Below are 22591 nucleotides of genomic sequence, written 5' to 3' on the forward strand. Positions count from 1 at the left end.
TTTCCAGGGGCTAAAGACTGATCTTATACAAGGGCGCAGCGCGTTAGACAGATACACTGCACCGAGCCCTCATCTGTATGAGTTGCACATGATCGGTATGGTTCTATTTCACTGTTTGCAAGCATAGATATTGAAAATGGTGAGGAATTAAAGCACAAATGATGTAAGAAAGTTTCAGAACTCTTTATTATGCAATCATTACATTGTATTGACAGAAAAGTGGAAAACTCCTCGCCAAGGTGTCAGTCATCAGGCAGATATTTGGATCATAGGGAATGCGTAAGATGTCCTATTAACCCCTTTACTTATTATCACATACATGTACGTGATAAGCTTCATAGGGAAGTATGGAGGGCGCTCACGGGCTGAACGCGATCCATGCGCTGGGGGTGTGAGCTGTGGTTTACAGCTGACACACGGGACTAACACCCGGGAGCAGCGATCGCGCTGTTCCTGGCCGTTTAACCCCTCAAATTCTGCGGTCAATTGCGACCGCAACATCTGAAGCATTGAAAAGAGGGGGCCAGCCCCCTCTGGCAACTCATCGGCACCCCCACACCATGATCGAGGGGTGCCGGTGGTTGTCATGGCAACCCAGGGGTGTAGTGAATGCCCCCAGGTCTACCTTTTGTCTGCCTCTGTTAGGCCGTGTCTCTGGCAGAGCTTAAGAGAAGCCTGTGAAAATGCTGATATACTACAATACATTAGTCCCTAGGGGGACTAATAAAATGTGTAAAAAAAAAAGTTTAACAAAGTTATTAGTAGTGAAAAATAGAAATAAATATTAAAAGTAAAAAAAAAAATTCCCCTTTTTCCACTAAAGTAATGTAAAAAAAATATATAAACAAAATTGGTATGGCCGCGTTCGTAAAAAAAAGTCTCAACTATTACAATATATGATTATGTAACTCGAACGGTGAACGCCATAAAAAAAAACTGAAATTTGAAACTGCCAAAATCACTGTTTTTGGTCTCCTTAGCTCCCCAAAAAATGTAATATAAAGTTGTATGTACCAACAAAAACTACAGCTCGTCCTGCAGAAAATAAGCCCTCACACCGCTCCATCCACGGAAAAATATAAAAGTTATGGCTCTGAGAATTTGATGAAACAGTCCTTGAATATCACCCGGAGTACAGTGAAAAGGTCAATAATTAAAAATGTAAAGGACGTGACACATTGTTAGATTCGCCCGGAGTGGCAGTCCTCCAAACCTGAGGCGGGGTGTAAGGATTCTATCACAGATCTGTGTGCATGGCACCAGGAGGCTTCACCATTCATGGTGGTCGCAGGATCATGCTGGGGAGGGGGGATTTACTGCACCAGGTCTGGTACAAGGTAATAGCAAAAATCTTTCAGAAAAAACCTGCTGCCGTCTACAAGAGAACTGTAGCTTGGGAGATTAGTTATCCAGCAAGACCACCTCAAAGCCAAAGCCACACCAAAATGGATTAGAAAAACAACTTTAAGGAAGGAGAGGACCCATGGCATCATCATGCACACGTTTGTGATGGTGAACGCCGCACCGTACTTTGACATGTACCACCTACCGAAACGATGTTGGAGACCAAATACCCCTCTTCATTGCGCTTGTTCAAAAATGGTATGAGGAACCTGACAGAATTCAAGGTGTTGACTCGACCTCCAAATTTCTCAGATCTTAATCGGATCGATCATCTGTGGGATGTGCTGGAACAACAAGACCGATCCATGGAGGCCACACATCACAGGACTTAAAGGATCTGCTGCTAACGTCTTGGTGCCAGATCCCACGGGACACCTTCAGAGGTCTTGTGGAGTCCATGGTCAGACGTGTTCCGGCAGCACGAGGCGTAGTGCTCTTAATGGTATGGCTGAACGGTCTATGCACTCTTTTATACTACCCCAATACATCAGCTTTATAATAAAACAATGCCAAAATCTGACCCATGTATAAAATATACTTTTATTTTAAAGTGATCAGTGATATATAAATTCAGCAAATATCAGGGTGTGACCTGTACAGAACATCAGTGCTCAGGAACCGTTTACGCAGTCCATAAGGTTTAGTGGGTTGAGTTGAAATACAGGAAAAAACGAAAATTGATACAAAAAGTTCACCAGTTGCGATACGTATTTCCTGATCCCCAATGTTCAAAACATTTACTGAACGCTGTAGTCCTGTAATAAACTCTGCGTTGTATGAACAGTATCCTTCATGAACATTTGCGTTCCTACAAGCTGATAAATGTCTTTAACCCTTTAATGACTGACCTACTTTGGCGCTTAATGACCAAGCAATTTTTTTTCAAATTTTTTTTTTACATGGTCGGATTCAGAGAGCCGTAACTTTTTTATTTTGCCCCTCAACATAGCTGTGTGAGGGCTTGGATTATTTTTTTGCGGGATGAATTGTATTTTTTTTAATGAACCTATTTTGTGGTATATGTATTTTATCGATGAACTTTTCGAAAAAATTTTTGGGAGGGATTGGAACAAAACTGTTCCGTTATGTTTTGCGTTTTAAATGGACGTCGTTCACCGCGCGGCTTAGATAACTTGTTACCTTCATTCTATGGGTCGATATGATTGTAGCAATTCCAAAAATGTAGTGTTTTGTTTTTTTATGTTTTACCTATGTTTTTATAACTTTTGCATTTTTCTGTCTATGTAGCCATAAGAGAGCTTGTTTTTTTTGCCGGACTATATGTAGTTTTCATTGGTATCATTTTGGGGCACGTGGAACTTATTGATTAACTTTTATTAGAGTTTTTTGGGTAGGGGAGATGAAAAAGATTTCACTTATTAACAATACGGGACTTCATTATGAGATTTTCTGATTGCTTATATAATACTTCGGTATACTTAGTATAATTGGCATACAGTAACTCATCGGCGGCCCGCGATTGCATTTGGGTGATAGAGGCAGCTCCCTCCCTCTGTAAATCACTTAGATGCAGAGGTCGCTATTGACGTGGGATCTGAGGGGTTAATCAGCTGCGTTAACTCTGATCGTAGCCAATCGAGTAGGAGCCTGGCTATCATTAGACAGCCGAGCACCTTCTCCTCCTGGCACGGGACATCCGGGCCAGGCTTATTCTAATGCGCCGTAAAATTAGTTATGCATCAGAAATAAGGTCCCATAATGACTGCCATGAATAGGCGTATTCGCAGACACGAAGGTGCTTTTACACGATGCGATACTGTCCGTAAAAATGAGCGCCGATCGACGATACAGCGTGCTATTTTTCCCGAACATTGGCCCGTATAAAAGGGCCTTCAGTCTACACCGCAAAGACTTTTGAGAACACAAAGAGGAAATCCTTGACAAAATGAATAAGAACCTTACATTTGAAGCCCAAAGGATTTGGGACATATCATAGGAAGATGCAACTCATTGATAATGACATGTAAAGGTTATCTACACTTTTGCACTGAATTTTTTATATTGGACATTTACGTCCTAAATGCAAGATTAAGCAACTTCCTAAATAGTCCTCATCAAAAATGTTCTACCATTTTGCTGCTGTTTAGTCTGTGCAACTTCTTTACATAGCTGGCTATGCTGCTGCTTCTGACATAGATCTGACAGCACACCTGGATGTGTCGGCTCTGCTCCTGGATGTGTCGGCCCTCCTTACTCCCTCCCCCCCCCCATGCTCTTAGTGTTAGAGATAGCAGCAGCCAGGGGAGGGGAGTTTGCTGTACATGGTATTAAAGAGGGAGGAGAGAATCCATGTCCTAATCGGCTAGGGGAGGGGGAGAGGTCACGCAGGCTGTAAATTGGGAGAATTTGCAAGGAGGGGGTGGGTGATCACACATGCGGTATATATGGTGGAGAAAACCCACAGCAGAGTGTGCAGAGAAGAAATCACGCATGCTGTACCGTATGACATTGAAGATAGGAAGCAGAGCACACCTGGCAGATTCTGCAGAGGGAGGTGGGAGAGACCACATAGATAGGCAGCATCAGTGTAAAGAGAAAGGAAACAGCCCAGGGCAGGAAAGTGATCACAAAGTCTGTAGATAAAGATTAGAGAACCCTTAGCATAAAGGGGAGGGGAGGGAATCACACATGCTGAATGGTTTCCCAGTGTAGATAGGGAATTGAGCACACACACACAGGCAGCATCAGTGTAGGGAGAGTGAAGAAAACCCAGGGCAGAATCTGCGGGGAGAGATCACAAAAAAAGGCAGCATCAGTGTCTGTATTTTGCACAGGGGAGATCACACAGGCAGAAAGACAGCACTATAGGAATGAAGCTGTGTTGATACATAAGAGCTAGTGAGGGCAGCAGCATTCTGGACACACAGACCTCACATTCCTCATGTATTACTGGGAGGGATACGTCCACATAAGAAAAAAGTGAAACTAGGAGCAGGTTGCAAACTGTATGTCAGGGCGTTTGAAAATAAAGGAATGGAGATTACATCCTGAAACTTAGTGCTACTTTTTTATCTTAAGGTAACTACTAACATATGTAAAAAATATTTGTTTTCATGTCAAAAGTGTCCATAGGCTTACAAGTTTGGAAGACTTGGAAAAAAGTGGAAGAGGCTAGAAGATTAATCAGGCAGTTAAGGGTGTCAAAAACACCATAGTCATCGAGAAGCTTGAAGACCCAACCTAAAGACAGGAGAGGAACAATGTATGGTCACAATGGGTCAACTTGACTCTAGTGAATGATTAAAACAAACGTGTAGAGTTGTTATACTCTAGATGACCGAGAACATGGACTAGTAGTAGACTAAAGGCCTTTTTACATGTTCCATGATCGGGCAAACGAACGTTTATACGAATGTTCGTTCCTGATCATTACCCTGATCATTGTAAACAGGGCAAGCATCAGCCGATGAGCGAGCAAACGCTTGTTCATTGGCCGACCGTATCATTTACGAAGAACAAAATATTATCATTGTCGGCAGCACATCTTGTGTAAACGGAGATCTGCTGCCGACATGATGGAAATGTTGGGGACGAGCGATCGTAGTAGCGATTTCTCGTCTTCATACATTACTGATCATAGCTCCTTGTGAAAGGAGCAAACATGCCATGATCAACAAGCTGTCTCGTTGATTGGCGCTGGTGTTTACGGCCCAAGTTGTGCAGTGTTAAAAGGACCCTTCGGAATGAACTGTTTCTTTAACAAATCTTCTATCTCCCATCTGATCCAATATCTAGATAGTTGTACCACCTACAAACCTAGTAATCATGTAAGTTCTGCTTTCTGGTTTATTCTTATCGTAACCGTCTGTTTCCTGAAAACACGTAATACTTCCTGTGGATTTTTACTTCTCTTTATATAAAGATATAGAGTCAATGTGTAAAGTTCTGCTTTGTCGTTGACTCAGGATTTTTAGTCTTTGTTTTGGCATGAAATGGATCTTGCATCATGATTTTTGATTGTTTAGAAATACAACGGTTGGAATTGTCTATTTATCCTCTGCTGTCGGATGATATTCTGACCTTTTTTTGGGAAGGTGGGTGGGTGGCATCCATGTTTTTTTAGAGCACCTTATCGTACTTTTCATTATATTTGATATTTCTTTCGGTTAGTTGATAAGTTATCTTTTCATATGCAGTTCATTCCGGGGACCGATTTTCAGAGTTGTTTTGGTTGTTTTGATGGTTGGAACGACCTCTAGCATATTGGTGTAATAATGGACAAGGGTATGGCAAGTCCTGTTTTTACTATCTACAAACAAAAACTTCAGTGAACCTGGAAAAGGCCAAAGTAGGTGAGGAAATGCTCTACCTTCAAGCTGACTTTGGGTAGAGTTTTGATGTGGAGGGAATTGCCAGGACGAAGGACCACAAGCCCAGAAACACTACAGGTCTTCAATTTGGGTTCGCGGATGCTTGCCGCAGTAGCTGAAAACTCTTGTAAGCAACGAAATATCAGATTGCCATCTAGCAGTAGATCCAACTTGATATAGCTGCTTCTGTCCTCATTAAAGTGCACCTTCGAAGAAAGGAACTGGGAGCTAGGAATATACTTCATAGTAAACTTTTATAGGACCAGTGAAAGGAGGACAGCAATGACAGAAGACTGACTGAAGAAGAGGAAGACCAAGACAGTGAAGATGAAGTTATTGAATTCTTGAAGATAGCAGTGCATAGGAGATTATGAGTAGGTGGTAGATCGATAGAATCAAGGAGACTTGTTGAAGACAGTACAGAAGTCACACACGATTGAAGATGTGGTCAGAGGCAGGGTATTTATGATCAAAGATGTGGTACACAGAGAAAGTAACAAAATTGGGCTTATAGTATTGAAGGTATGGAAGATAGAAACATCAAGACTACTATTCAAACAATGATCTTGTGGTGAACATAAATGATACCTGCCCCGCTCCAGCACCGTGCTCCTGCTTGTGGTGAACAGCCCGCTCTAAGGACATCTTGGAGCAACACCTTAGAAATAGAGGACCTGGCTGCTTGTCCTGGTCTATAAATCAAGGTGCTTCCTTTTGTGAGCTATTGTGTTGTTCCTAACTTACCAGGGTAATAGAGGAAATGCTCCGGATAAAGACTGATCGTAGCGCAAGTACCCAAATCTTGTGACAGTGATTTCATTGACAGACGGTCATTAGTTGGTTGAGTTAAAAACACAGTAATGAGGTTGACCTAGCTTAGCCAGGCTTTGTCATCCTCGTTACTGTGTTTTTTTACTTCTATATTGAGGTGTCATCTGTATTCATATTTCGTAGTTGAATCTAATGAAGGGACTCCATTGGTCCCAAAACATGTTGTTATTTGACACAAATAAAACTTAACAAACTAATGACAGTCTGTAAGTGAAATCACGGTCACTACATTTGGGAACTTGCGCTACAATTGGTGTTCATCCGGAGAATTTCCCCCATCTTTTTTCTTTATTTGTATATCTACCGCAGTATTATGGGCATTGTTCTTCTGGGCATCTGGACACCGGCAGCATCTGCCCTCTGACGTGAGGCTCCACCAATGCATCATAGAGTTGTGCCTATTTTTTGGGCAACTTCTAATTTTTCTGGCACCTTCCTACAGAACATACTCACCCTATGTTGCCACCTCACTTTTTTATTTTTCTTCTAAGCCTTATTTAAGTCTGATCATGAATATGACCTTGTTACTGGATTCTGATATTGTCCTCCGCCTTTAGATTTGTCACCAAGTATTTGTAGTTCTACTCCTGCTTTTGGCCTTTGGCCCATTCTCTGACTACGAGCTTGCCTGGTCCTCTGGCTTGTATCCTGACCACTCTCTAGGTGATGACCCTTGGCTCTCTTCCGGACCTGGCCTTTAAACCTGCTCTAGATGTCTAGCAGCGTGACTACTCTGAGTACAGCTACCTGAGAATCCGACCGGGAAAGCCCATACCTCCTTAAGGGTGAAGAATGGGGCAATTCCTTAGGTCCAGTTCACACAGAGTTTTTAGATGCTGATTTTGACGCAAAAAACGACCGAAACTGTATCCGATTAATTTCAATGGGAGGCGGAGGCGTTTTATTTCCGCAGCAGTTTTCAGGCCGCTCTTTTTTGCTGCAGTTCTGCTTCTGACCTCCCATTTGAAATCAATGAGAGGCAGAGATAGTGTTTTTTTGCTGCATTTTTTGCCTGTGGCGCTCAATGGCCTTGGCCGAAAAACGCAGCGAAAATCGTGTCAAGAACTCACAGGCTGGTCAATATCTGTATTTCCTTTAAATTCCTTTAGGAACTTTGAGGCAGATTTTTCTGCCTGCAAAACAACTCTGTGTGAACAGAGCATTAGATTCCGCACCTCAGTTTAGAAAGAGCTAAACCGGTTGCGGCTCAAGGACCACTTATCATGTGGGAAATGTAACAGTGAGAAGAAGGATGAAGGTGGTTTATGGTGAATGGTGGTAATTATGACTGAAGATGTGGTAGACCAGAAGAGAAGGTGGAAGAGGAAGACAACTAACAGAGGATGTTCATGATTCAGCATGACAGAAGTACTGGAAGCCAGATTTAGTACATGGAAGAGGAAGTGAAGAACATATGAGGTACAGATCCCTCTCACCTGGCAGTACAAATAAAACAATCCCTTGACGTTGACCATAAACTGCCCCCTTCCTTCATCATATTTGACTGGGTTTGTAGAGTTTCGTGGAACTTCAGTCCAGTGCAGGATTGTACCATTATCATCTGCAAAAGGAAAGGTTATAGGTTTATATTACACAATGGAAAGAGAGGGGGAAAAACATTTGTCCACTGCTTACCTGCATTCATCTGTTTTCCTTCTTTCGGCAATTTAACTGTAAAACACAAAAGAGACCATTGATGTAAGGCAAAAGTTTGGTAAAGAAGGTCTATTAGCTCCAATAACAATTATTGCCGATGCTGGAGATCTGAAACTTCTAGACTATTGAACACTATGGATTTCTAAATCTAACGTGTACTTGGTGGGCATTTTATTAGTTACATTTTACCGAAGCTTGGCTAGAATTCTCCATTGCCCTTCAGAACAGCTTAAATTCATGTTGTGGGATCAATAAGATCTTGAGATTCTGGTCCAAGTTGACCCAGTAGCATTGCGCAGTTGCTACAGATTTGTTGACTGCTGTCCAATGCTGCAGGTTGTCCACTCAACTACATCGGAAAATGTTTTCTACTGGATTAAGATTTGGTCAATGTGCAGCTATTGGATTACTCTGAGCTCATGGTCAGGTTTGTAGCACCAGCTTGAGATGATAATAGTGACACAATGTGTTAACCTCCTAGAACGGTTGATAAAAAAAGGAGTATATTGTAGCCATGCGATGTTCAGCCATAACATTAAAACTATCTGCCTAATATTGTGTTGTTCTCCTTGTGCCACCAGAACAACTCTGACCCGTCAAGGCATGGACTCCACAGAACATCTGAAGATGTCCTGTAGTATCTGACACCAAGACGTTAGCAGCAGTCCTTTAAGTCCTGTAAGTTGTGAGGTGGGCCCTCCATGGATCGGACATGTTTTTCCAGCAGTGTGGCAGGGGCATTATGCTGCTGATAGAAGGCACTGGTATTAGGGAATACTGCTGCCATAAGAGGGTGTACTTGGTCTGCTACAATGTTTAGGTGGTTGGAATGTGTCAAAGTAACATCCACATGAATGTCAGGCCCCAAGGAGGTCCTAGCAGAACATTGTTAAGAGCATCACATTTCCTCCGTCGGCTTGTCTTCGTCCTACAGTGCATCCTGGTTCCATTTCTTCCCCAGGTAAGCAATGCATGCACACCCGGCCCTCCACATGATTTAAAAGAAAACATGATTCACCTAGCCACCTTCTTCCATTGCTCCATCGTCAAAAGCTCACGTGCCCATTGGTGGCGCTTTCGGTGGACAGAGGTCAACATGGACACTCTCATCGGTCTGCAGCTACACAACCCCATATTCATCAATCTGCGATACTCTGCGTGTTCTGACAACTTTATCACAGCTAGTAGTAACTTTTTCAGGAATATGTGCTACAGTAGCTCTTCAGTGGGATCAGAACAGATGGGCTCATCTTCTCTCCCAACGTGCATCAATAAGCCTTGGACGTCCATGACCCTGTCGCCAGGTCCCCAGTTGTCCTTCCTTAGATGACTTTTGGTAGGTATTAACCACTGTATCGGGAACTCCCTACAAAACATGCCCATTTTAGAGTTTCTGTGACCTATTTGTCTAGGCATCACAATTTGGCCCTTGTCAGAGTTGCTCAGATACTTACGCTTGCACATTGCTCCTGCTTCCAACACATCAACTTCAAGAACTTACTGTTCACTTGCTGCCTAATATATCCCCCCTTTTCAGCCACCATGGTGACCAGATAATCAACGTTATACACTTCACCTCTCAGTGGTTTTAGTGTTATGGTTGAACGGTGTAAAAGTTTGTCCTTAGCAACAACGCTCAGGTAGGGGCAAGGTCAATTGGTATTAGGGGGCCTGATATGTGTCAAATATTCCTTACACCAACCTGAACTTGGCTGTATGGATTCATGTGGTCTTCCAAAAATTATTTCTCTATCATCTGCGTGAAGCAGAAATAGACATTTTTGTGGTTTATTGACTAGTTTTTCTTGTCTTCAGCTGTAGAAGTTTGAAGGCTTGTCCCCAGTGTAACCTAGGTTTCCTGTTCTTAGTTTAGTAGAACATGTTGTGGTCTTCTGCTGAGGTAGCCCATCAACTTCAAGATTCAATGTCCTATTCAGAGATGCACTTCAGTAAATTACACATGGTCATTTGATGCTCTTCAGTAGACCAAACACGGTAATTTGATGCCCTTCAGTAGACCACACATGGGCATTTGATGCCCTTCAGTAGACCACACGTGGTCATTTGATGCCCTTCAGTAGACCACACACACGATCATTTGATGCCCTTCAGTAGACCACACACGATCATTTGATGCTCTTCAGTAGACCACACATGGTCATTTGATTCTCATCAGTAGACCACACATGGCCATTTGATGCCCTTCAGTAGACCACACACACAGTGATTTGATTCTCTTCAATAGACCCACACTTTTCGCCCATTCTAATGTTTTGCTTGAACAATAACTGAACCTATTGATTGCATCTGCATGCTTCTTTAACTACAGTCAAGGATTTAGATAAGGGTTTTCTTCTTTGTAGTATTTTTCTATCCTTCTCTGTCAATGTGTTTGAACTTGAGCAGAAGATCTGAGGAATCTAAGACTGGTTGAGATTTCTGAACATTACCTTCATAATGAGCTGCAGTAACTGTTGAAGATTTACGATTATTGTGTTTGTTTTTTCTGTTTCCATTTACTGAAAATAAATATATAATAGTTAGGAGATAATCTTGCATTAAAATAGACAAAAAATTTAGTGTTCAAGCTCTACTTTTGGTCAAAATATGGGCATAAAATATGTAGGTTCCACCATTGTATGGCATTACCTGAACGCCTGTGACGTCTCCTTTCCTCTGTCAGCTTCTGATAAAGAAATTGGTGTTTTTCCCAGACATTCTGGTAATAGATCTATAAACAAACATAAAAATATTTGGTGGATAATTGGACACCATTCCAAGGCACATAACTGTGAAGTCAATCCTGGATCATTTTAGTTTAAAGGGGCAGTCCAGTTATAAGTAATTATCACCTATCCACTGGGTCCAGGGTCCGACCCCTGAAAGCCCCACTGATTGTTATAACGGGGGAAGTCCCGTTCCCCGTTTCCCCAACCACACAACTGTGGATAGGAGGATTTAAAGAGAGCAGTGGTCATGCATGCCCTGCCACTCCATTCAAAGTCTATGACACTGACGGATACAGTCGACCAATGTGCCAACAGTCGGACCCCCACCAATCTAACATTTATTACCAATACGGTGGATAGGCGATACATACTTTTGGCTGGAATGCCCTTTTAAGCAGATCCAGGCATCTTGTATTATTGTTTGCCACCTTAAGGAGACCAACACCAACGGGTGGACTGTTTTATTAACCAGGAACTCAGTGGAATGATGTGACCATACAGTATACAGGCACTTTTCTATAAGAAGATCAACATAAGTCACATGGAATATGGAAAATCATGATGAGGAGGACAATGGTGACAACAAAAAGAATGTGGAAGAAAAGTAACCAAGGAAGGCATCCCTTAAAGGGGTTCTCCAGGATTAGAAAAACATGGCTGCATTCTTCAAGAAAAAGCGCCACACCTGTCCACAGGTTGCTTGTGGTATTACAGACAGTGTCGGACTGGGGTTCCTTAGGCCCACCAGAGGAGATGATTTTGAGGGCCCACCCTCCATCTATATAGAACTTGTACACGTCCACTTTTTATTTAATCATAGTCCTTGTCATAATAGGTCATTTGTAAATCATCCCATAAGAAATCGACCCGAGTGGCAAACGATTGGGTTCTAAGATTTTCAGATGGGGTTGTCTTCTGCTGGACTTTTAAGGCCCATTATCGTGTTAGTACATGGGCCCATTAGAGGATCCTCTGGTACTCTGGTGGGCCAATCCGACCCTGACTAAAGCTCTGCCCCATTCACTGCAATGCTGCTGAACTGCAATACCAGATACAACCCAAGGACAGGAGTGGCACTGTTTCTGGAAGAAAGCTGCCATGTTTTTCTAATCCTGGATAACGCCTTTAAAGTTGGTCATAATGGAGATAAGGAGTAAAGTTAGGAGGCAGGTAGATAGGACAACAATTCTTAAGGTGAAGGAAATCTAAAAGAGAAGATCTCAAGAGCCTCAAGAACGGTCTTAGCTTTTCTGTAGATAACAAAAAAGGATTCATCTGTGCATTGTAGTTATGGGATGGATCAGCAGCGAACATCCTGTCTTCAGAGAAGTATGGATTAGGCTCACAGGTACATGATCACAGGTCACCAGGACCAAAACAACGGACCCACAATCATGACTGTTGGTTGTCAGGAGCTTGTAGTGGTTTCATGCCATGGAACCAGCTCATATTGTGCATCAAGGCCCATGAGCCCCTAGTAATGTTTGACCCACCAGAGAGTGCCTCTCCATTCTGGCACATACAGGGGGTCCTAATAGGGAATATGGACTGTGGTCGTCCTGGTGAAACAACCCCTTTAAAAGCTTTCCTACTGCAACTTCAAATAAAGAACTTTCCTCAACTTAATTAGATGTTTCCTAAGATGAAAAGTTTGACGTCATGTTATACATCCCTCCTATAAGATTACTTTTTAGCATGGATATAGAGTCTAGCAAATACAAAGTTCTGGAGCTGGATATTTGGTGGCATGGTAGGACTCAACATGGTGGCCTTAGACTGTTGCCTATTTTTAAGGACCTTTTTGATCTCAGGGTTGGCTGCCAATGTAATTTATTTCTTTGTGACATCTGAGGTCATTACAAATATCTTGGATAATCTCAAACAACAACTCCAGCAAGGGAACCCCAAATCTAATTGTTGGGCCCCCCCAATATTCAAGAAATACCATGTAATGTACAATCCAGAGCTGGTTCCCGGCCACCATCTTCCTCTCCCAGTCATTTTGGACCCCAAGTTTTAATGTGGAGATACTTAAGAATACGTTACCAGAACTTTTGCTCAATGATGAACTCTATGGTGTCACCTTCGTAATAACTTGTTATAAACATAAATCAGAAGTAAATTTGGGTATATGAAACGTTGTCATATATCTTATGTGAGAAAAGAGGTGTCTTCCTTACCTTCCACTAGCCTGTAGATCCCTTTGTTCACAAATCTCTTCAGTCACTAAAAAATTATATCTAGTATGATATAGTAAACAGGAGAAGGGGGATGCAGCTGCAGTTTCTCTCTCTCTCTCTGTGAGACTAGTGCTGTGAGAAGGGAGGAGGAGCAACAACAGGGAGGAGACATCTGATTGGCCCAGAGCACACAGAACATCTCTGACATAAGAGCCCGCCCTCTCAGCATGCATGGAGAGAGAGAAGGTGCATTTGCAGAAACCAGCAAAAGGAAATAAAACATTTTTGGATTATTATTTTTTTAAATACCGAATTCACGTAATACTAAAAAGCAGAATAACATTTGTTTGTGCTCTTTCTTAGAAGACTTTTGGCAGCTCCACTGATTGGGGGAAGTTTTGCAAGAACCAGAGCTCCATGTTTCCCAGAGCCCCTCTAAACAAAGGCATATTCAGAAACAACAGTGATTCCGTCTTCTTGGGTCATATATTGTAAGTAACAAATAGAAGCCCTTTGTCCCTGTGCCAGTCCTGTGAAAGGCGCCAGTCTTGTATGTCGCTGTATAAGAAGGACCGGGGCAAGGGAACAATTTGTCTATACAATTCATGCAACGAGTGACTCTCTCACCTGGGTTTCAGCATTGGGCTCTTGCAATGGACGCACCTAAAGTTTAAACAAACAAGATCAAAATAGACATCCTGTCTTATACACCAGTCACATCCAGAGCTGCGTTTAGAAATCTCCTAACACATCCTAAACAATTAGATCATTATGTCATAGAAGAGCATTTTCTGTATAGACCTGAACCAGCAGGGACTGCAGTATAGAGGTAAGGCACATGAGTTGGCATGTCAGCTGGTATAGCCATGTGTGATACTGTCTGATAAGCCTCTGTGTCTAAGCCTATTATGTGCAATGCTGTCTGCTAAACCGAGGTATCTAAGCTTATTATGTGCAATGCTGTCTGCTGAACCAAGATATCTAAGCCTATCATGTGTGATACTACCTTCTGAGCCGCTGTATCCAATTCTATCATGTGTGATACTGTCTGCTAAGCTGCTCTATCTAATCCTATCATGTGTGATACTGACTGCTGAGCTGTGTATCTAATCCTATCATGTGTGATACTGTCTGCTGAGCTGCTGTATCTAATCTTATCATGTTTTATTCTGTCTTCTGATCTAGTGTATCTAAGCCTATCATATGTGATACTGTGTTTGTTAAGTCAATCATGTGTAATAAGGTAAATCTGAGCATGTTATTTATGATACAGCACAGGCCTGCATGACGTAGCTAGTATGGAGGATAAAGGGTTATAGACAGTAAGGTCATTGGTGTTTCCATGGGAAAATGGGTGGAGTGTAAGTGGGGCCTGGTGAGTAAAACTAGCCTGCGCCGTTCGTTCCCGGTCTTTTAGCGGGGTGACACGGGAGCTGACATCTCTCTCACCTCGTTTACACTGTGTCCCTTGTATAATGGAGTCGGTTGTTTTATTGCTTGAGCAGCTACAAGCGGCTGATGCTGCTCATGGCCCAGGGTGGCTGGAGACGCAGCTCTCTAGTGAGCCTGTTGCCTCCAGCCAGTTGTCGCCCCCCGCCATACCCGGTGCTCACGCATGCCGATTCGGCACAGCCCTAATATGGCCCCCAGGTCCCGGCGCCGCATTCGGAGCCCCTCCAGGGACCCTCCGACCCTGGTCTCTGGTGGCTCAGTTGCTGCTGTGAGATCCAGGGCCAGGAGGAATCCTTACACGCGGCGGGGATCTGCGGAGGAGAGAGGCTTGCGGCCTACCCTTCCGGGCAGTTCTCCTGCCTCCTGTTCTATGCAAGGATGAAGTGGAGGGATTACGTCCTCCACAGGTGACGTGTTGGCTGGTGGATGCATCAGCCACGGCAGACAGCGGGAACGCAAGGGCGGCGGTCGCCTATCGGAGGCCGCAGGCCGGTGGTGCTGTGGGCGAGTGACGAGCAGCAGTCGGCTGGCTCTACTGTTCCCACAGAGCGTTTGTCCGGAGTTGAAGGGGTCCTTGGAGGGGCCTCTCGAAGTCTTGGATTGACCATGTGCCAGGATTCCGTCCGCGCGATGAGATGGACATTCGCAAGTTGTTGGATTCGCAAAGCGGTGCAGAAGTCCTGGCTGATGGCTCCACTACGCCTGTGAAGCCTAGTGCGCTACTATCACCTTCTTTTTCCTTTTCCTGCTCTTCTCATGTCTCCTCTGTCTGGGGGGGGGGGGTTCTGTGATTTATAGGTCGGGGTAGGGTTCCCCTTGGGTGGACCCTGGGTTGGCGTCGGGTGGCGTAGCAGGAGACAGTTTGCGAGAACTTGTGGGTTGCATTAGGGAGTTAGTGGGGCATACGGACGGGGGCAGACAGCTGGAGTCCACTCTCCTACTCCATGAATGGCGTGGACGGCTCAGGAAGATGGGGAGCGGTTACCTCAGTCACCGGCATCTGAGGCGGTGACAGACGCACCCCTGTGGCATTATCGGTACAAACGAACTCCGCTAAGGACGGTGATGGCGTGAGGCTGGATAATAGAGTGAAAGGGGAGGTGTACGTTTGCTTTGAATGTCTGTTGGGAGCTCATCTGAAACGGGAGGTTAGAGGGAAAATCTGGAAAGAGGAGTACGTGGAAATATTCTCCATTCTGCTGTTAGAAAAATTAACTTAGCTAAGGGAAAGAAGGAAGAGGAAGAAAAGCATAGAGATCGTCTGATCCCGCAAACGTTTGTAAATTGGTCGCAAGCTTTTGCAATCTTGGCTAGTGTGGTTGGGCAAGAAGGCACCCGAACATTGTTCGGCACTTTTTTGTTATATGGATGCCACCGGAGAAGCGCATCGTGTCTACGGCGCACTGGCCTTGTTGCTCTACTATGAGCAATTCCGCCAATGGAATGTGGTGCGGCCTAATATTCGTTGGGACCACAGGGACATCGCCTTGTGGTTGAGAGTAACTGCCCTAGTTAGGTCAGTCCTTTAAAAGGAGCGCAGGGGCAGTCGGGGCGGCGGGGCAGTCAGGCTCCGGTGCCACTTCAAAACTTGGCCTTTGTTGGCAATTCAACGAGCGCCAGTGCATATTTGGGGCGGCCTGTAAATTCAAGCATGTTTGCTCTGAGGGTCCTGCTAGGGTCCATTCAGACATCCAAATGTCTGGGTTGTGGCTGTTCATGTGCTGGGGTGACTAATTATGTTGCGGTTGCTCTCTCTTGTTCTCATTGGGATTGTTTCCAGAAGTTGGTGCCCAACGCGGACGCGTAGTGGCTTCATTGCCCTCTTCATCTATGGGATCTTGTGTATGAGTGGCGGGGGACCTGATACATCAGTCCTTGGTGAGCAGAACTTGGGCGGCTTATTAGACTTATTGGTGGTAGTGGAAGGACTGGGTTCAGTCACTCAGTGATGTTTCCTCGGATGAGGACAAGTTGGTTGACTTACTGTTCCTATTGGGGCATGGGGCTGAGTCGAGTTGGTCTGTGTCTCGCGTGAATCGCTTTGTGGCCGCTCTTGCCTTAGGCTTCCAGCTTAATGGCTGGAAAGATGTCACAAAGGACTTCCTTGTGGGTAGCACAAACAAGAAGAATTCCACAGCACCAGACCACAAGTGGGTGCCAGGTCCACGGTGGGTGCCAGGTCCACGGTCCTCAATACTGGGCAATCAAAAAATAGACAGGGAGGCAGCATCTATTTTTTATTTCCTTGTGGGTAGGGCTTTGCGGGGTTTTAGTAGGGGTAGGGTGTGCCAGGATCGCAGGCGTCCTGTTTCTTTCCATTTACTGATACAGTTCGTTGGGTAATTGGGTTTGGTTTGTCGTTCTCCATATGAGGTTCCGCTTTTTCGCTTGACATTCTCGCGAGCGTTTTTTGGTGCCCTCCCGTGTGGTGAGCTGGTGTCCCCAAGCACGAAGCATCCAGGGGGTTTATTACAGGATGATGTCAACCTTTATTCCGATCGGGTGGAGTTTTATTTGCGGCGGTCCAAGACGGACCAGTTGGGTCGGGCTAGGAGTGTTGTGCTGTTTGCGGTACCAGGGTGTTGGTTTGCCCGGACAGTTGCCTGCATGATTTTGGCATGATATCCCTTTGTTGCGGCATGCCGATGACTCCTTCCTGTCCAGGTATCAGTTCAGTGTGGTTTTCAAGCGGTGCATGGAATGTGGAGGGATTAAGGCCTCTGATTTATCTTCTCACTCATTCCACATTGGCACTGCTACTGGGGCAGTTCGGTGGGGGTTGGATAAGGCTGGAGTGCGGCGGATTGGTCATCACTTAGGTTCCACTCATATGTGCGTCCTCGGCTTCTCTAGGGTGTTAGCCTCTCTCTAGGGTTATAATTCTTTCTTTTCTACATGTGTTGTATCTGTTTTTTCTTTGTCTCACCCTATGGGGTGGTGGATTGTATGTGGGTTATCATTTGGATAATGGGTAACTCCTATGTTTATTGGGGTGCCCTTAGGGCGGATGTCCAGCCTAACGGGCAACATCTGGGTTTTTCGCGCAGCGCTGCTACAATCTAGTGGCTCGGGTTCTGTGGCATGGCTTGGGGTAGGGTTTTGCCTGAGTTCCAGGCCTAATCACTGCTTGACAGCTCTCAACATCCTCGTCCTGCACGTTGAGGGCAATGATCTTGGGGTCCGACCATTCCGTGAGCTTGTCAGGGACGTGAAGCAGGATCTGTTGTGTTTTGTGGTCTGTACACCCTGGTGTCGTCACGGTTTGGTCTGACATAGTACCGCGCAAGACTTGGGGGCTTGCTCAATCGGTTGAGAGGCTTAATTAAGCCGCATAAAAGTCAACAGTGCGTTGTCCAGCTTCGTCGCCCGCAATAGCGGTATCTGCGTGCGGCACTTGGACCTTGAGGCAGGAGAGGGTGCTTTCTGGCGGACGGATGTGGGTGTGGATATGTGGTGTTTGGGTTTGCAGGAGGGAATCGAACAAACTTTGTGTTTGTGGCGTGACTTCCGGGCTTGAGGGTGTCAAGGCCTGTTCGCTTTGGTGGGGTGAGTCCTTGGAATTGGTGGAAAAATATGGTGGGGGGATACATAGTGGGTATGGATCCCCCTGGATTTAAAGACAGGTTGTCTTGGCAACATACAGCTTGATGCTAGGGGCTCCTTAGGGTGTTATTCCTTAGGAGTCGGGGCTGTTCAATTTCACACCATCTGCAGGGGCTTGCTGGTGCCTCCAAGCCGGGCCTACGGCTGGGGGTAAAATTTACTGTGGGCAGATGGCTGTTTTTCACAAGTTTGTAGCTCCAAGGACTTGCCCTGTTATGTTTTGTTAATTGTCTGTTCGGGATCGGTCTTATGTTTTGGGTTAGGGTATATTTTGTTAATGCGAATTGTGTTTATGGTATCACTCACGATGATGAATATATTTTGGAATTTGGAGTCATTTTTATTCTGTTGTGTTTTCTTAATAAATGGCTGCTGTGGCCAACAAGAAATTGATGGCTTATCCTCAGGATAGGCCATTAATATCTGATCGGTGGGGACCCAACTCCCGGCACCCCGACCGATCAGCTGTTTTGAAGGGGCTGCGGCGGTTGTACGAGCGCTGCTCCTCTTTTATTCCTTATCTGCTCGTACTGTGAATCACCAACACACTTGTAGCGGCGGTTCTCAGTATCACAGGGAGAAGGTTGTTGCACGAAGAACTGCTGCTACTGCGGTGTTAGCGATTCACAATACGAGCAGTGACCGGAATGAAGGGAAAGCAGCGCTGGTACGAGCTCTGCGGCCCCTTCAAAACAGCTGATTGGCGAGGGTCCCAGCAGTCAGACCCCGACCATTCAGCTATTGATGTCCCATCCTGAGGTTAGGCCATCAATTTTTAGAGACTGGAAACCCCACTTAACATCTTTTTTTGCATATTGAATAAGTTCTGTGTTTTTTTCATTACTTCTATAATCCTATTATGTGTATCTAATCCCATCATATGTGATACTGTCTGCTGAGCCAGTGTATCTAATCCTATCATATGTGATACTGTCTGCTGAGCCAGTGTATCTAATCCTATCATGTGTGATACTGTCTGCTGAGCCAGTGTATCTAATCCTATCATGTTTGATACTGTCTGCTGAGCTATGTATCTAATCCTATCGTGTGATAATGTCTGTTGTGCCAGGGTATCTAATCCTATCATGTGTGATACTGTCTGCTGAGCCGCTGTATCTAATCCTATCATGTGATAATGTCTGTTGTGCCAGGGTATCTAATCCTATCATGTGTGATACTGTCTGCTGAGCTGTGTATCTAATCCTATCATGTGTGATACTGTCTGCTGAGCGGTGTATCTAATCCTATCATGTGTGATACTGTCTGCTGTGCCAGTGTATCTAATCCTATCATGTATGATACTGCCTGCTGAGCTGTGTATCTAATCCTTTCATGTGTGATACTATCTGCAGTGCTAGTGTATCTAATCCTATCATGTGCGATACTGTCTGCTGAGCTGTGTATCTAATCCCATCATGTATGATACTGCCTTCTGAGCTGCTGTATCTAATCCTATCATAAGTGATACTGCCTGCTGAGCTGTGTATCTAATCCTTTCATGTGTGATACTATCTGCAGTGCCAGTGTATCTAATCCGATCATGTGTGATACTGTCTGCTGAGCCACTGTATCTTATTCTATCATGTGTGATACTGTCTGCTGAGCTGCTGTATCTAAGCCTATCATGTGTGATACTGTCTGCTGAGCTGTGTATCTAAGCCTATCATGTGTGATACTGTCTCAGTTCTACATTGTATGTGGGTGCATGCCTTAAACCTTTGGTTGGGCCCCCGCCGGGGGCAGGGTCTAATAAATACATGCAGTATATCAGCACTCTATAACGGTCAGGGGATATACATACAACATGTTCCTTACCCGGTGTTGCTGTGCCTGGTCCTGGCACAGGTTCTGGCCCCAGGAGGTGGTGGTCAGAAGCAGATTCAAGGATGCCAGGACAAGAGAGGTGCCCCCTAGTGCCAGTGCCAAGAGAAGCAGTGGGAGCAGATCATATCTGCCTGTTCCTTTCTTACTCCAGCGAGACATTGATGTTACTTCGTTTCTTATATTCTAACTCATTCTATGGTCCCACCACCCAAACCTAACCTAAAAATTAAAAATGTTCAAAAATATCTGAAAGTTCTTAAAGTTCCTTCCACCTTTCTATGGAATGAATAAAACACAAGATTCCCGTAACCCATGGGATGAAGATGGAGGATCCATGTTGCAAAAAAAAACTAAAATGGAAAAAAAAATTCAGCAAGAGTCTTTCAAAAATTTCTCTCAATTTGTGATAGGACAAGACGATGAGTTGACCGTAGATCGGCCATTTTGTACCGTGTCGCTCATACTTTCACGAACATGGACAATGAAAGGGTTAAGTGGATATTCGGAGACCACTGATGATAGAGAAGATCCCGTTAGAAGAAGGGTGTCCTCTCAAGGAAGTGACAGACAACGTGAGGAGGACGAGGCTGGAAGTAAGGAGAAGAACAAGGAGTTGGAGGACTTGTACTCAGCTGGTCCCGGAGAACTCTCGTGTTTTTCTTGTCTCTGGATGATATCCAGAATAGGAAAAATAAAGAATGACAGGAAATAGAAGGAGAGGAGGGGAGGAGGAGCAAGAGGGGGAGACTGTAAGAGACATGGTGGTGAAGTCGGAAAGAGGTGGAGGGATTGCATAAAGCACTGACAGGAGGAGGGGGAAGTAATGACAGGCAATAGTAAAGGCAATGGAGAGAAGAGTTCTGCTCGGGAGACAAAGACAACAAACAGATGGATGGAGATAATGACTATGCAAGACAGGACCTTGTAGGTTTTGGAAGGTTCTGATTCTTCTTGTGGAGATCCAGCTAGTAGATGGCAATGCTCCCTGGGAAAAGTATGCAAAATAGCTCTCCATTAGAAGGACAATCAGTACCCCCAAAAGCTGCGTCAAAGACATCTCACCCAGCTAACCAGAACACTATTCTGTACTAATGACGAGCAAAAGTGACTACCCTGTAAGTCGATGTCTGACCCTAGGAATAGTAGTAGAAATGTTAGTAGTAGTAATAGTAGTAGTAGTTATAGTAATACTAGCATAGTAGAAGTAGTAATAGTAGTTATAATAGTAGAATAGTAGTTGTAGTAGTAATAATAAGAATAGTTGTAGTAGTAATAGTAGTACTAATAGTAGAAAGTAATACTAGTAAAAATAGTAGTAGTGCAGTAGTAGTAGAAGCAGCAGAAGTAGTAATATAGTAATAGTACTATTAGTAATAGGAGAAGTTGTAATAGTAGTATAGTAGCAGTAGTAATAATAATAAGAATATGAATAGTAGTGTAGTAGTAGTAATAGTAGTAGTTAAAGTAACAGTACCATTAGTAGTAGTAGCAGCAGCAGTAGTAGTAGTAGTAGTAGTAGTAGTAGTGTATATACATGAAATGGTGTAGTAGCAGTAGCAGCAGCAATAGTAGTAGTAGTAGTAGTAGTAGTAATAATAGTAGTAGTAGTAGTAGTAGTAGCATCTCTCATCTCAGCTGGGGATTTTGCCACACATTTCAAACACAAGATCAACAACATTAGAGAAAGCTTCAATATACAATCTCTGCAACGCCAATGCACAACTGCTCAGTGCTCTCCCCCATAACCTGCTTCTCCACCATTACTGATGAAGAGCTCTCCACCCTATGCTCCAAATCACTCCTCACCACCTGTTCACTTGGCCTAATTCCATCCAACCTCATCCCTAAACGTTCTACTGTGTTTATCCCAGCTCTTACTCATATCTATAACCCTATAACCTATCACGAACCACGAGCATCTTCCCTTTTTCATTTAAACATGTACACATTAACTCCATCCTAAAGAAGCCATCTCTCGACCCGTTCCCTTTGTCCAGCTATCGCCAAGTCTGACTACTTCTATTTGCTCCAAAACACATTAAACAAATTGTCTACCTTGAACGGTCTACCCACCTGTCATCCAACTCTCCATTATCTGGCTCCAGATCCCAACACTTTACTGAAACGGCCCTAACCAAAGTCACTAATGATCTGTTTACTGTCAAAGTCTCATTAAATAACTCTGTAATTTACCTTCTAGACATGTCCTCCACCTTATACAATATTCTGTGCTCCACCTTCTACATTACTCTGTGCTCCTCCTTCTAGACCTGTCCTCTTCCTTCTACATTACTCTGTGCTCCTGCTTCTAGACCTGTCCTCTGCCTTCTACATTACTCTGTGCTCCTGCTTCTAGACCCGTCCTCTGCCTTCTACATTACTCTGTGCTCTTCCTTCTAGACCTGTCATCTGCTACATTACTCTGTGCTCCTCATTCTAGACCTGTCCTCTGCTTCTACATTACTCTGTGCTCCTCCTTCTAGACCTGTCCTCTGCCTTCTACATTACTCTGTGCTCCTTCTAGACCTGTCCTCTGCTACATTAATCTGTGCTCCTCCTTCTAGACCTGTCCTTCACCTTC

At 44.3% G+C, this 22591-nt stretch overlaps 1 protein-coding gene across 1 annotated transcript; it reads right to left on the reverse strand.

Annotated features, from left to right (window-relative positions):
- Positions 1-1925: 1925 nt before the first annotated feature.
- Positions 1926-21050, reverse strand: TNFSF12 (TNF superfamily member 12). Its single transcript, XM_075859261.1, has 7 exons — positions 20002-21050; positions 13759-13794; positions 10872-10953; positions 10673-10741; positions 8202-8237; positions 8003-8127; positions 1926-5941 (listed from the first exon to the last, which is right to left on the reverse strand). Exons 1-7 carry the CDS (start codon positions 20167-20169, stop codon positions 5690-5692), a joined length of 768 nt encoding a protein of 255 aa, XP_075715376.1. The 5' UTR covers positions 20170-21050; the 3' UTR covers positions 1926-5689.
- Between the last annotated feature and the right edge of the window lie 1541 nt (positions 21051-22591).

This window comes from Rhinoderma darwinii, chromosome 3 (genome assembly GCF_050947455.1).
Source record: "Rhinoderma darwinii isolate aRhiDar2 chromosome 3, aRhiDar2.hap1, whole genome shotgun sequence".
In the NCBI taxonomy this organism is placed as follows: domain Eukaryota; kingdom Metazoa; phylum Chordata; class Amphibia; order Anura; family Rhinodermatidae; genus Rhinoderma; species Rhinoderma darwinii.